Source organism: Pteropus alecto, unplaced genomic scaffold (assembly GCF_000325575.1).
Source record: "Pteropus alecto unplaced genomic scaffold, ASM32557v1 scaffold42, whole genome shotgun sequence".
NCBI classification, from domain to species: domain Eukaryota; kingdom Metazoa; phylum Chordata; class Mammalia; order Chiroptera; family Pteropodidae; genus Pteropus; species Pteropus alecto.
The window spans coordinates 11,881,322-11,893,738 of record NW_006434825.1 but is presented as its reverse complement, the minus strand read 5'-3'; the positions used below and the strand labels follow the sequence as shown (position 1 = coordinate 11,893,738).

At 51.0% G+C, this 12,417-nt stretch overlaps 1 protein-coding gene across 1 annotated transcript in view; it reads left to right on the top strand.

Annotated features, from left to right (window-relative positions):
* Nucleotides 1-3,729: 3,729 nt before the first annotated feature.
* The window catches only part of SLC12A4 (solute carrier family 12 member 4), a 20,851-nt gene continuing 12,163 nt past the window's right edge, over nucleotides 3,730-12,417 (top strand). Inside the window, exons 1-3 of the mRNA XM_025045252.1 lie at nucleotides 3,730-3,928; nucleotides 8,808-8,902; nucleotides 10,077-10,208. Of these exons, the coding sequence (XP_024901020.1) occupies nucleotides 3,814-3,928; nucleotides 8,808-8,902; nucleotides 10,077-10,208 (342 nt within the window). The 5' untranslated portion in view covers nucleotides 3,730-3,813. The remainder of the gene's footprint in view (nucleotides 3,929-8,807; nucleotides 8,903-10,076; nucleotides 10,209-12,417) is intronic.

Here is a 12,417-nt window from a genome sequence, read left to right as displayed (position 1 = left end):
AAGGTATTCTGCAGTACAAATTCTAGCTGCTTTGGCCTTCCCAAAAGCTAATTGTTTTTTCTCTTCAACTCAGCAACACCATTGCATTCTGAGTTGAGGTTCCGCACCTTTCCTCCCACTCCCACACTGCAGCGTGGAAGATATCTCTCGGCAATAAGCTACTACAATCATAGGACTCACATCATTAATTTCCCTTTCATCTGGGATCGCAGTCCTGCACCACCCATTGTCTAATGTCTGAAAAACATTGTTTTATAGTTTGTCAACGGTTCTATTTAATTTACAGAAAGGTAAATATGGCCCCTGTTTTGCCATCATGGTTGGAAGCGGAAGTTCTGTTGAGGTATTCCTCACAAACAATAATATCTGTAAATGTTCCAAGTATACTTGACAAAAATATGAAATTTTCCAATTGTTGGATATAGAACTATATACATGTCCATTAGGTCAAGTTCATTAATTGTGTTAAAATCTTTTATATCCTTGCTAGGTTTTTTTCTTGACCTATTTGTAACCATAACATTGTGTTGAAATCTTCTACTGTGATGGTGTACTTATCAGTTTCTCTCTATAGCTCTAGGAATTTATATACCATAAAATTAACAATTTAAGCGAATAATTCAGTGGTATTTAGTACATTCATGATGTTGCACAACCACCACCTCTAGTTCCAGAACATTTTAATCATCCTAAAAGGAAATCCTATACCCATTTGGTGGTTGCTCCCATACTCTCATTCCCCCTAAGCACCAATCTGCTTTCTATCTCTATACATTTACCTATTCTGAGTATTTCCTACAAATGGAATCATGAAATATATGACCTTTTGTGCCTGGCTTCTTATATTTGGCATGTTTTCAAGGCTCATTCATGTTGTACTTTTTCCTCATTTTTATTTTACTCTTTTTCTAGGGCTCCTATTGTGCAGATATTAGAATTTCTATTTCTATCCTCCATATCTCTTTTCTATTTTCTCTTTCTTCTTTTGGGAGAATTCCTTAATTTGGTCTTTCCAACTTACTAATTTATTCTCAATTAAAACTTTCTGCTATTAGATCACCAGTTGTGTTCTTTGTTTCAAATATTATTGCAGTAATTTTAGTACCTGGTCCCCTATTTGTTTCATATTTCTCCCATCCAGAGATAGGTGCTATGCCTTCCCACCCCCTCTTGAATCTGGGCTTTGTAACCACTTGACCAGTAAAATACAGCAGAAGTGATGCTGTGCACGTTTCTAGGTCTAGGCCTAGAGAAACTGTTAGCTTCTACTCCCTGCTTGTTGGGCTATTTACCCATGGACTGCAGCCACTATACCATGAGAAAGCCATGCAGTCTATAGATAGGTCCACATGCAAAGGACCCAGTAGTCCACAGCCCCACTGAGCTCTTTGCCCACAGCAGTAACGACTTGCTAGTCATGTGAGCAAGTCACCTTCGAAGTAAATCTGGCCTCAGTTGATGCCATGGAGAGGAGAGACAAGCTTTACTCAACTTGCAGATTTGTAAGCAAATTAATGTGATTATTGTTTTAAGCCACTAAGTTTTGGGGTAATTTCTTATGTAGTGATAGCTTACTGGAACAATTATATTTTTCATACTTGATATTTCTGCTTATGTTTTAAAATATTTTCTTGTTTAAGATTGCTAATATTCTCCCTTATCTTTTATAATATGTTTATTAGGCTAATTTTGAATTTTTGATCAATGAATTTTAATAATTTTCCTGATATTTTCTTTTGAAATGTCTGTCCTCCTCAAATGTCTTTTGCTTTTTTCTTAGGAGGTTATTTTGCCTGTGAGTACCCTGATGGTGTAGGCTATTTGGTCAGTCAATGAATAGTATGGGGGAAGTTGTATTCTAGCCACAGTCTCCCCCAGAACCTAAAGTTGTCAGTTGGACTGTAACAGCCTATTTCCCCCACACAGCACCTAACTCTGCCCCTGAGGAGAGAGGCCACATGTGACCGGAAGGTAAGAGCAGTGTAAACATTGCTGAGAACATGTGTCTGGTCATATTTAAATCCCACTCTTCTCTAGTTAAAGGCTTGTACTACACCGTGGTGTGCATCTTGGGGCCAGGGTCTAAGGATACCAATGTGATAAGACCAAAAGGGTCCTGCCTTTGTGAAGTCTACAATCTAGTGGGCACAAAAAACATTAATCAAAAATCCCCACCAACACATTTCTCCGTGCAGTGGGTACTATGAAGGGAAAGTGCCCCAGGGGAAATCAATCCAGGAGAAGGTGAGGTGGGGTGGCAGAGTGGGTGTCAGATAAGTCTTCAGGGGAGGAGATGGTGCTCCTTCCGGGCTAAGACCTCCATACTGAGATTGGTAAGTGAGGATGGGAGCAGAGGGTCGAAAGGATTTCTGTCAGAGAGAACAGCAGGCAATTTGCAGAAAACTCCTGAGTTTGAGGAAGTAAGAGAGGGCAGAAGGGCGGAGGCTGGGAGGAGGTTGGGGAGAGGTACAGCTGGAGAGGTTGGAGGGGCCAGATGGAGCAGGGCCTTGTGGGCCAAGAGAACTTAGACGTTCTCTTTAGAAGAGGTGGCATTACCATGAGCAGGGAGTCCATTTGAAAGGCTGCTACTGTGGGCAGCTGAAGGTGGTGTGAAGGACAGGAGGTCAAGTGGACAGGCCTTGACTGGGATGACTATGGGGTAGGGGTCCGAATGCTTGTCAGCTCAGAGGTCATCCTGCAAGGCCCAGTGACTCTGATTCCTGATTCCACCCCAGAGCTGGAGGCTGGGAGAAGGCAGCAGAGGGCATGGTCTGGGTTGTTTGGGAAGATACCATTGATTCTGATGTTTTAAAGCCCTGTGAGCCATAAAAGGGAGCAAAACGGAGACAAACAAGTAAGATGGGCTCTGGAGTTTTCTGAAAGAAACAAACAGCTCAAAGTGTGGCCTAGAAAGACAAAGATGGTAAAGATAACTGAATAAGTCATCTTTAGCAGCGGAATAGAAAGTGAAAGAGTTAAGAGCAAGTAAGTAAACGATTTGGGTAAAGGAATCCCCAGGAGGTGAGATAGTAAAAGATAAAATTAAGATGAAAGAATTTGGCTAAAGAATCCAGTGTAGCGTCCCAAAGGGGCAAACAGGGCAGGGCGAGGAGGACAGGTGTCCTTACCGCGGAGGAGGCAGCAGCCTGGGGGAAGGCGCAGGAATCCCCAGCCGCCTTCACCAGGGACAGACTGCAGCGAGGGGCGAGGGGCAAGGATGGACCTTCGCAGGGATTGGGTCTCCAGGGACGCCAAGGAGAGGTGGAAGATGCAGATGATGGAAATAGGGATAGGGTACCGAGAAATGGCCGGAGGCCCTGGACAGCATTGGGAGGGCCTGCCGACACACTGGACGGGTCCTGCCAACACTTCTTAGTCCTAAGTAACAGAAATGTCGCTGAGCGTTTACTAGGAACAGAGCTCAGAGCCAATGCACTCCACGCTCCACCTGATGGAGCCCTCAGGAAGCCCTAAGAGGTGGAAGCGCATTTCCTCATTTTACAAGTACCGCATCTAGGACACAGAGAGGTCCGCCCCTCGCCCAAGGACACACAGGAATCGGGTTGTCCCCAGGGCGTGGAGCTGCTAGTAGTACTCTTTCTAGAGGGGCTTCACTCCTGGGGGGGGGCCCTCGGGGAGGAGCCGGCCTGAGCCCCTCCTGCTTCCCGCCCCCGAGGGGCGGCCCGGGGGACTGGCGGAGGAAGTGAGCGCAGCGGGGAGGAATGCGAGCGGGCGGGGCGCGCCGGCCTGGGGTGGCGGGGACAGCCGGGCTGGCGGCCGGGGTAGCAGGCGCGGCAAGGCCGAGTGCGCGCGATGCCTCACTTCACTGTGGTACCGGTGGACGGGCCGCGGCGCGGCGACTATGACAACCTCGAGGGGCTCAGTTGGGTGGACTACGGGGAGCGCGCCGAGCGAGAAGACTCAGACGGTGAGAGCACGTCTGGAGGGGGCATTGACCGGGATGGGGGAGCCAGCCACGCGGGGCCCGTGCTCACACAGACACCTGGTCCGTGCGTGCACACGTCGATGTGGACCAACTCTTTTAGTCTGCGCCGTCGCCACCCCTCCCTCGCTCCGCCGCGCAGGCACGATCTTCTTGGGCCCTTCCCGCCCCAGCTCCTCCCTTGCGGGCCACGGGCGGGGGCTGCAGACGTGGCCGACCGAGGAGGTCAGGCCAGTGGGGCCGCCCGGCGTGTGAATAGCAGCGAGTCCCCAGCTCTGGCCCTTCCTTGCTGGGAGCATAGTTGCAGCCGGGTCCTCGGTCCCTTCACCTTCTGTGAACGACCTCCAGCCTCTTCTCGCCTCGCTTACTCATTTGCGCCTCTGCCCCTGAGACTCCCCTTCCTTCCCCCATCTTTGTGCCTCTCTGCTCTCGGGCCAGCAAGAGAGAAGGGTGTGCCTGTCTGTGCGGGTCTATGGGTAACTGCCAGTGAGTGCACTCGTGTTGATCCCCGTTTATATCTGTAGGTACCTACCTTGGGCATCTGGGAAGCACTCACACGGAAACGGGCTTGTCTGGGCACTTTCTGTGAATTATCTCGCTTAATCCTCCCACTTTCCCCCAACGGATAGGTCCTGTTACTCACATTTAGGAAGGAGTGAACTGAGATATGGATCGTTATGTAACTTGCCTCAGGGGATTCAAACTCAGGGTTGGAGACTCCAGCGCCCTAACTCTTAGCCTAGGTGTTAGAACTGGGCCTGGAGGTAAGCCCCTCCTTCTTTCTTTCGGGTGCTTGGCTCTTTCCATGCCCCTATCTCCATCTGCTACCCCAGGATGTCCCCACATGCCTGTCCTTGCCAGGGCTCACCCTTGGAATGGGCAAGGGTGAGAACATGTGTCTGTATGTGTAGCATATATGCATGTGTAATTGTGCTTGTGTAAGTGTGTAGCTGTGGGGTATCACAGGGTGAAGCTGGGGTCAGGGTAGCACATTCTCATGGCCACTTTCCTGCAGGGGTATCAATGATGAAGATAGTGATATGACTGATGACAAATGCCTGTGTCTGTGACTGACCATGATGGAGATATGAAGGGAACATTTGTGTTGGTGGCATGTGTCAGGTGAAGTAATCTTGACCTAGCTGTGGTCCGTGATGGTGACATAAACGCAGTGATCCATACCTGATGTGGGTGATGGCTACATGCGTGTCACCTAACTGCCATGTGGGGAGATGCACAGGACAGCCGTTTTTGTGCACACACCCCAACACCCCCACCCATGGTACCCTGACGTAGCCTTGTTCCAGTGGTCAGAGCAGAAGTCAGCATCAATGCTCCCCCTAGCCCTAGGAGGCTTTCTCTCCCAAAGGCTAGGCTGGACTACATCCTTAGGATCAGCCTGGACCAGTGGGCAGGCAGAGCTAAGCCTAGCCTCTGGCCCCGCCTTGGCCTCTCACAGTGACTGTAGGGACCTGGAGCCACATTGGCTGAGTCCTGCCAGGTCCTTCCAGGCTGAGCCGGCTCCTCCCACCATCCCCCCCTTCTTCCTCTTACTCCTTGTCAGCCAGACTTTGGCTGTGTCGGCAGTATGGGGGACACTCTTCGCCCTGGTGAGTGATTATGATCCTTCTTGGTGGGAACTACAAAGGGTTGGGGGCACAAAAGCAATGAGCCTCAGGTTCATCTCATGGGTATCCCCAGCTTGGTACTTGAATCTCTCAAGGCCCACACCTCTGCTCCAAGGGGTGTAGAGGTTCTAAAGAGGTACCCCTGGAAGAGGCTTGTGAGCACAGGGATCAGGGGTGTCACCTGAATACCCATCTGCTGCTGGTGCATTCACAGCTGCAGCCAGGAACACACATATATGTGTACTTCACAGGCAGTCCCCAGGCCTAGGCCATGCTCTGGTTCTCAAGGGGTTTCAGGTGGTATCTGAGCAGCTTCGGCCTGGCAGGCATGCCCAGACCTGCCCTGGAATTTTTGGAATAGCTGAGGGCAGTACAGACACCCAGACACTGCTTAGATCCACCACCCCCCCATCCTATATTCCCACAATCCCAAGGGAGTTGTCCTTAAATGAGGCTTTGAAGAGCCCCCAAAAATACCTGCTGGGTATCTAGCACCAGATTGTCCTTTTTCTGATGCATCAGGACAGTTAGAAGAGTGGGTGTTACTATCTCTACTTCATAGAAGACGAAGCCAAGGCAGCGCAAAGAAGGTAAGAAAGTTACCCTGGGTCACAGAGAGGGAAGGTCAGGAATCCAAACCAGGCTGCTGGCTATCTGAGCACCAAGAGTGTATGTGCACCCTGGCCAAATTGCAAACCCGACACTCTTCTCTAATTAAAGGCTTGTATGGCACCCTAGGGTGCATTCTGAGACAGCCTAAAATAGGAGTAGGGAACCTGCAGCTCAGCTCTTACCTGGTTCTGGTGGATCCTGGAATCCAGGTTTGACCCTTCTCGCTGGGTAACCTTGCTTCTGAATCTCTGAGTTTTCCTTTCCTTGTTACTAAAAGAAAGAAAATGATTACTGCAGGGTTGCTGTGAGGACTGGAGGCAACCCTTGGAAGGGCTCTGAGCCATTCTGGAGTCATGGCTGAAGGGACAAGGGATCTGCTAGGTCTTGGAGGACCATCCACAGCCAGTATTGGGGAACTGCTCTGTGCCCAGCTCTGCATTTTCTGGATACTAGTGCAGTTGCCTTAGAGAAGTCAGCAATGGTGGGGCAGGCTGCAGTGCATGAGGTTAGAATAATTTATAATTTATTTCCAACATACTTAACAAAAATATCAGAAGAGATATGCCACACCCCTCCCAGCAGGCTCTACCCCTTGGTGCCTCTCCAAAGGACTGTTACTAACAGAAAGATGAAAACCATGCAGAGGAATGGGGCAAGGACTCTGAGATGAGGCAAATGGTGACTGCATCTAAGGAATAAATTTAGCTTGGAGATTCCTGGCAGCCAAAGCAGAAAGGGAAATAAGCGGAGCTCTCTAGCTGCCATTTTCTGATGAAATGAAGCATGTGATTTATTCAGAGGAGACACTTTTTTGTCACAAAAATCCGAGAGTACTTTCGAGAGGCTTTGCACTGAAGGACCATCAATGTAATGGGCGGTGTTATTGGGTTTTCACATTTTTCTTATGGCTTTTTATCCTGATCCAGAACAAGCATCAAGGGCACAGCAAACATCATAGGGTGTCTGAGGAGCTATGTGACCCCCCGAGGCTTTAATGTGGCTTAGTAGGCTGGCTTGACCTGCTGCCTTGGTAACTGTGCTGTTGGTATTGACCTACACACAGTCTTGTAGCTCGTGGAACTTAACTGTTTGGCTTACTTAGCTAGTCCAGGTTCTTAGATGAAGTGATGTACCACTTTCATATGCTGTGCAAAAGAAGAGCAGAGTCTGGCCCAGAAATTGCCATCAGCATACTTTACCTGTAAATCTCCTTGGGTAATAAAGAATCCACAGTGCAGCACCTGCTGAGTGATCATTGGCTCAGAGAAGGCAAGTTAAATCTCATATCAATGGCAAGAGGATATATCAGATGGAGGAGAATGTGTCATTCAGCATTCTTAGCTGCAAACAAGAGAAATGAAATTAAGGGCTATTTAACCAGAGAAGGTTGGCAGAGAAGGTTGGCATGGCCAGTGCCAGAACACGGCCAACACCCCCCTAGTCTGGCTCGGTGATGACACTTCTGTTGCTGCCTCTATCACTGGACACCAGGCCAGCACTGCTGCCACAGCCATTGCCATCCAACACCAACCTGGCTTCTTTGAACCAAGATGTCAGCTTCCCATTTACTATAAGGCCTTCAGCCACCACTACAGCTGCCAGACTGTCTTCAGGGGAAAACAAACAAACAAACAAAAACACTTATTGACTAGAAAAGGAGTACTTGGTTTCTTCTGCCTGCTTGATGAAAAGTTGTGAATGTCCCCCACCGAGACTCACAAGGGACAAGGTTTGGAAAACTGGGAAGAGTGTGAATGCTGGACAGCCAGAAAATACAGCTAGGCTTTGATAGGTATACTAGGCTTATTTTAAAAAGTGCATCTGGCTCCTTTCTATGAGGTTTCCTTGGAGCTAAAGCACTGACTCACCATCTTGGGGGTAGGTGTGGACCCTGGTATCGGCCACGCAGCTAGTCTGGGCAAGCGGCTGGGATCTGGGGACAGGGAAGCCAACAAAGAGCTCCTGCTGGCAGTCTGCTCAGTTCGACACCCACCTGGCCCGGCTTTCTTGGATGACCCTAGACCGCTCCTTGCGCCTGCCTCCACTCTCTGGACTGACTCCAGCTTGTGGCTCCTCCCAGCATGCCCGGGGCTGCCCTCCAGGAGGCCCCTGCGCGGTGCATGGTGGGGCAGCTCCAGGCGGCTTCTGACCATGGCGGCAGAAGGCGCCCTATGTGGCTTCATTTACCTGGAGGGCAGCACCCGGGCAGGCCCTGAGGACACCGAGGCCTTGGCGCCTGTCACACTGGGTATTCCAGATGGGCTGAGAAATGCGATTGGGGGTTGGAGCACAGACCAAGACCGGGACACGCCCCTCCCAGCAGGCTCCGCCCCTCAGTGGTAACACGTGTGTGAACTAGTGTCTGGGGCTTTCACACTGGTGCCCTTTGCTAGAAGAAATGAGGTGATGGGTTTTGGTCATTGGCCATTCTGCCAATTCTGGCCCTTCAAGGAGACTGGCAGGATTTGATGGGAAACAGGCCTAGCCTGGTAACTCTGGCCCCCAAAATGCTCCATAGAAATGATGTTTTGTGGGCAGGATTGCTGGGAAGTAGTGCAGGATTGGGGCTCAGAAGGCAGCCCCTGACTGCGATTCTGTCTCTCTCTCTCTCTCTCTCTCCACAGGACACGGCAACCACAAAGAAAGCAGCCCTTTCCTTTGTCCCTTGGAGGCTTCCAGAGGAAGTGAATACTATGACAGGAACCTGGCACTGTTTGAGGTAGCTGAGGAGCCATTCTGGGCGGCAGGTGTGGTGGGCAGATGGGCGGGCAGGGGGCCTGTCAGGACCCGAGTCTTAGCTAAGCAGGCAGGCTGGACAGTTGTGCCTCCTTATGTCTTGGCTCCTTCTCCAGTCTTCCCTTGTCTGTCTTGACCCTTAGCAGCCAGGCTGTGGTTTTGTTGGCCCTTTAAACTGAAACTGCTTTCCCAGAGGCCACTCACATCCCCATCCCGTTACTACCTCCAGGGGTGTTTGCCTTTGACTTCTATGCAGACCCTCAGCAAAGCAACTGACCATCTCAGGATTTCCTTTCTTCCCTTCACTCCTAGGATTTCTTGCAGTCCGTTTTTCTTCCCTCTCCTGTGAACTCTTCTTTGTCCTTCCTGGTTGGCTTTTCCAACCCTGTCCCCTTTAGGTTCACTGAAGCCTAGTCCTTCTCACTGCATCTGTCCCCTCTCTACATGTGTACCTCAGTGGACACTTCTCTGGAAACATTCCCAATTTTGTGCCTCTGAACTTAAATTTTAGCCTTTTCAGACTCAAGCTCAGAAGTTGGATATGGATTTAGGGCACAGTTTAGGCCTCTAAACTCTGGGGCCAGGAACCCACCTTGGGGATTAAGGTGGGTTACTCACTGGGCCTAGAACCTGGTGGGGAAGACCATCCAGGAAGATCAGGGTTTGAGCAAATAGGAGAGACTGTACTTGTCCCAGACATCCCTCTTTTGACTTCCTTGGTTTCCTGAGGCAACTAGGGGTAGCTTTTTTGTGGGAGAATTCAGGGCAGATGTGAGTCCCAGAGACCCACTCATAGCTGAGAGGAAGCCAGTCAGAACAGCAGGATGAAGTGTGCCATTTGCCTATCTGCCAGCTGTGCCCTGTCCTGCCCTCTCTCCTGAGGCAGGTAGTTTGCACAAATGGGCTGGTAGCGACTGTAGCCAAGGTGGGGCAGAGAGAAACAGCTGCTGAGTTACGCCTTTAAGTGCCGCGTGCTGGGGAGTGGTGCCCACACCTGCCCAGTCGGCTGGCTTGGGCTTCCCCAGGCAAGAGCTGGGATCAGGCCCAGGCCTGCCTCAGGGCTTGGCGAGGGGCCAGAGGCCAGGCCTCTGGCTACACATAGGTAGCCTGGCGCCAGCCGGGCCCATTGCCAGACTGCCTTGTGGCTCTGTTTACAGGAAGAGCTGGACATCCGCCCAAAGGTGTCATCTCTTCTGGGCAAACTCGTCAGCTACACCAATCTCACACAAGGCGCCAAGGAGCATGAGGAGGCTGAAAGTGGGGAGGGCACCCGCCGGAGAGCAGCCAAGGTGAGCTGCCCAGGGGCAACAGAGGGGCCACTCCTGGGAAGACAGACTCAGCAACATGGAATTGGCAATTTTCCTACATGATCATGAGCATCCCAGGGGAAGTGGGTGCCAGGGGTGGTGAGCATGGAGGATGGATGCTGAGGAGAAGCCCCTCAGAGGGGCTGAGGGCTAGAGCGGGCAGAGGGCCAGGGAGGTCCTCAGAAATGACATTGAGAGCAACAGCTGCCTTCACTCAGCCCTCTCTGTGTGTGAGGTATCATGCTAAGCAGTGGGCCTGGGTTCTTGCAGGTCATCTCACAACAAAGCTGTGAGGCAAGTGCTATTATCATCCCCATTTTATAGATGAAAAAACAGTGTCAGGAGTGGTAAGTAACTTGCCTAAGATGACTCATCTGGGCAAGATCAATATGTAACACTGGGAGACAAATGCTCGCGGCACACATCCGGGGCCTGGCACACCTGGGAGGCCTGGTGCACCCGGGGTATGGGCTGTGGCTCCTCTGGGGCTCTAGCCCAGGACCTTCTTTCTGTTTGTAAAGCAGATGTGCTAACCACTACTCTATGGAACCACCCCACCTAGTGTTCTTGTCGGAGGTCAGCACAGGCAGAAAGAGCTCTTGGTTGGGATAAGCCAGGTTCTCAGCCTCAGACCTGTTTGTGAGTTTTGGGCCTTGCTAGGGTGAGCCAAGGAGAGAGGGTTGACCAGATCGATGTGCACCCCTCATCTTGCCTCTCTGGGAGGCAAGTCACCCCACACTTCAAAGAGGGCAGCTGAGATCTTGAGGTCACAGAGACCTGACCCCTATCCTGTCCTGCTGGTTGTGATTTTGCTGGCATTTTCTGCAGATAGCAGAGAATCGTGACTATCTGGCTATCCCTGTTCAGCCCTACAGAGGGGTCTCAGCCTCTGAGATTGTTGCCCATAGTGGGTGGTAGCATCCTTGTGTAAGTGTCTCATCTCTGTCCCTTCAGGCCAAGTCCAGGGACCTGCTGGCTGGGAGTAAAAAGGTCCCTAAGAAAGACTAGTGTACATCTCAACAAGTATTGGAAGGAAGCCTGGATCGGTCTCTTGGCCTTATGAGGAGCCTATGAAGATGCTTGGGTCTAGCCTTAGCTTACCTGCCCAGCTCACCCATCTGGCCCTAGAGTAAGGATATAAGAGGATACCCAAGTGTCCCAGCTGCAATGGCTTTTCCATGGAGAAGAGATGAGCCTGGTTAAGTCCATAGTGAATCAGTAGGAAGCTAGGGAGCTGAGGCCACTAAGCTATGGTCCTCGTCTAGGGTGGGTCTGAGCGGGGCCTCAGAAAAAGTAAGGCTTAAAGCAGGAAGGGCGGGCCTCCAAACAGACCATGCCAAGACCCAAGGCAGCCTCTCCGTAGCAGCCGCTCTGGCTCTGGCCTTATTACCTTCTGAGGCTGCCAAAGGTTATTTGGAGATGCAGAAAGCATTTCCGGCCCTGCCCTTTCCCACACTGCCCTTTTTCCAGAGTGACTCGGCCTAAAATTGGAGTGGGGCGAGGAACTGCCACTATCCAGTGGGTGGTCCAGGGCCTCTGAAAAGGGCTCAGACAGAGCTCAGATGAAGTATATCTGTCATCTATATTGCTCAGGATAGTTTGAGGGGCCATTCATTCTCACTTGGGCCCTTCTGAGGTCCATTAGGCCGTACACAGATCCTGCCCCAGTCCTTCAGAAGAGTCCCTGTAGCTATAGAGCTCTCTCCAGGACAGCAGGCTTTGCTGGGGCTCTGATAGAAGTTCTCAGGTCCTCACTACCCTGGGCTGCACTCATGGAGGCTCAGTTCTTCAAGAAGTCACCCGGCCTGCCTGTGTGCTTCAGCCTCTGCCCTGGCCTCCAGCTGGCTCTTATTCTGCCCTTAGATAGTTGAAAAATCCTGCCTGGATATGCCCATTAGACCTTTCTCACCTGTCTTTTGATCTTGAGTCTCTACTCTATGCAGGATTTTTCCAACAGCTTATCCTAAGGGCCTTCCAAGGCATTACTCATTGGGCTCAGGAGGACTTTTTGGGTACCTGCAGGGCCTGCTGGTGATACAACAGTGAACAAGCCAAGTCTACCACAGTATGGCCATGAGACAGTTGAGTGAACAGTTACCATGACCTTTGGTGACCACTACGATAAAAGGGTATATCAGATGCTGAGGGGATGCAAGAGGAAGTGCCAGCTCCACCTAAGGCAACCCAGAGG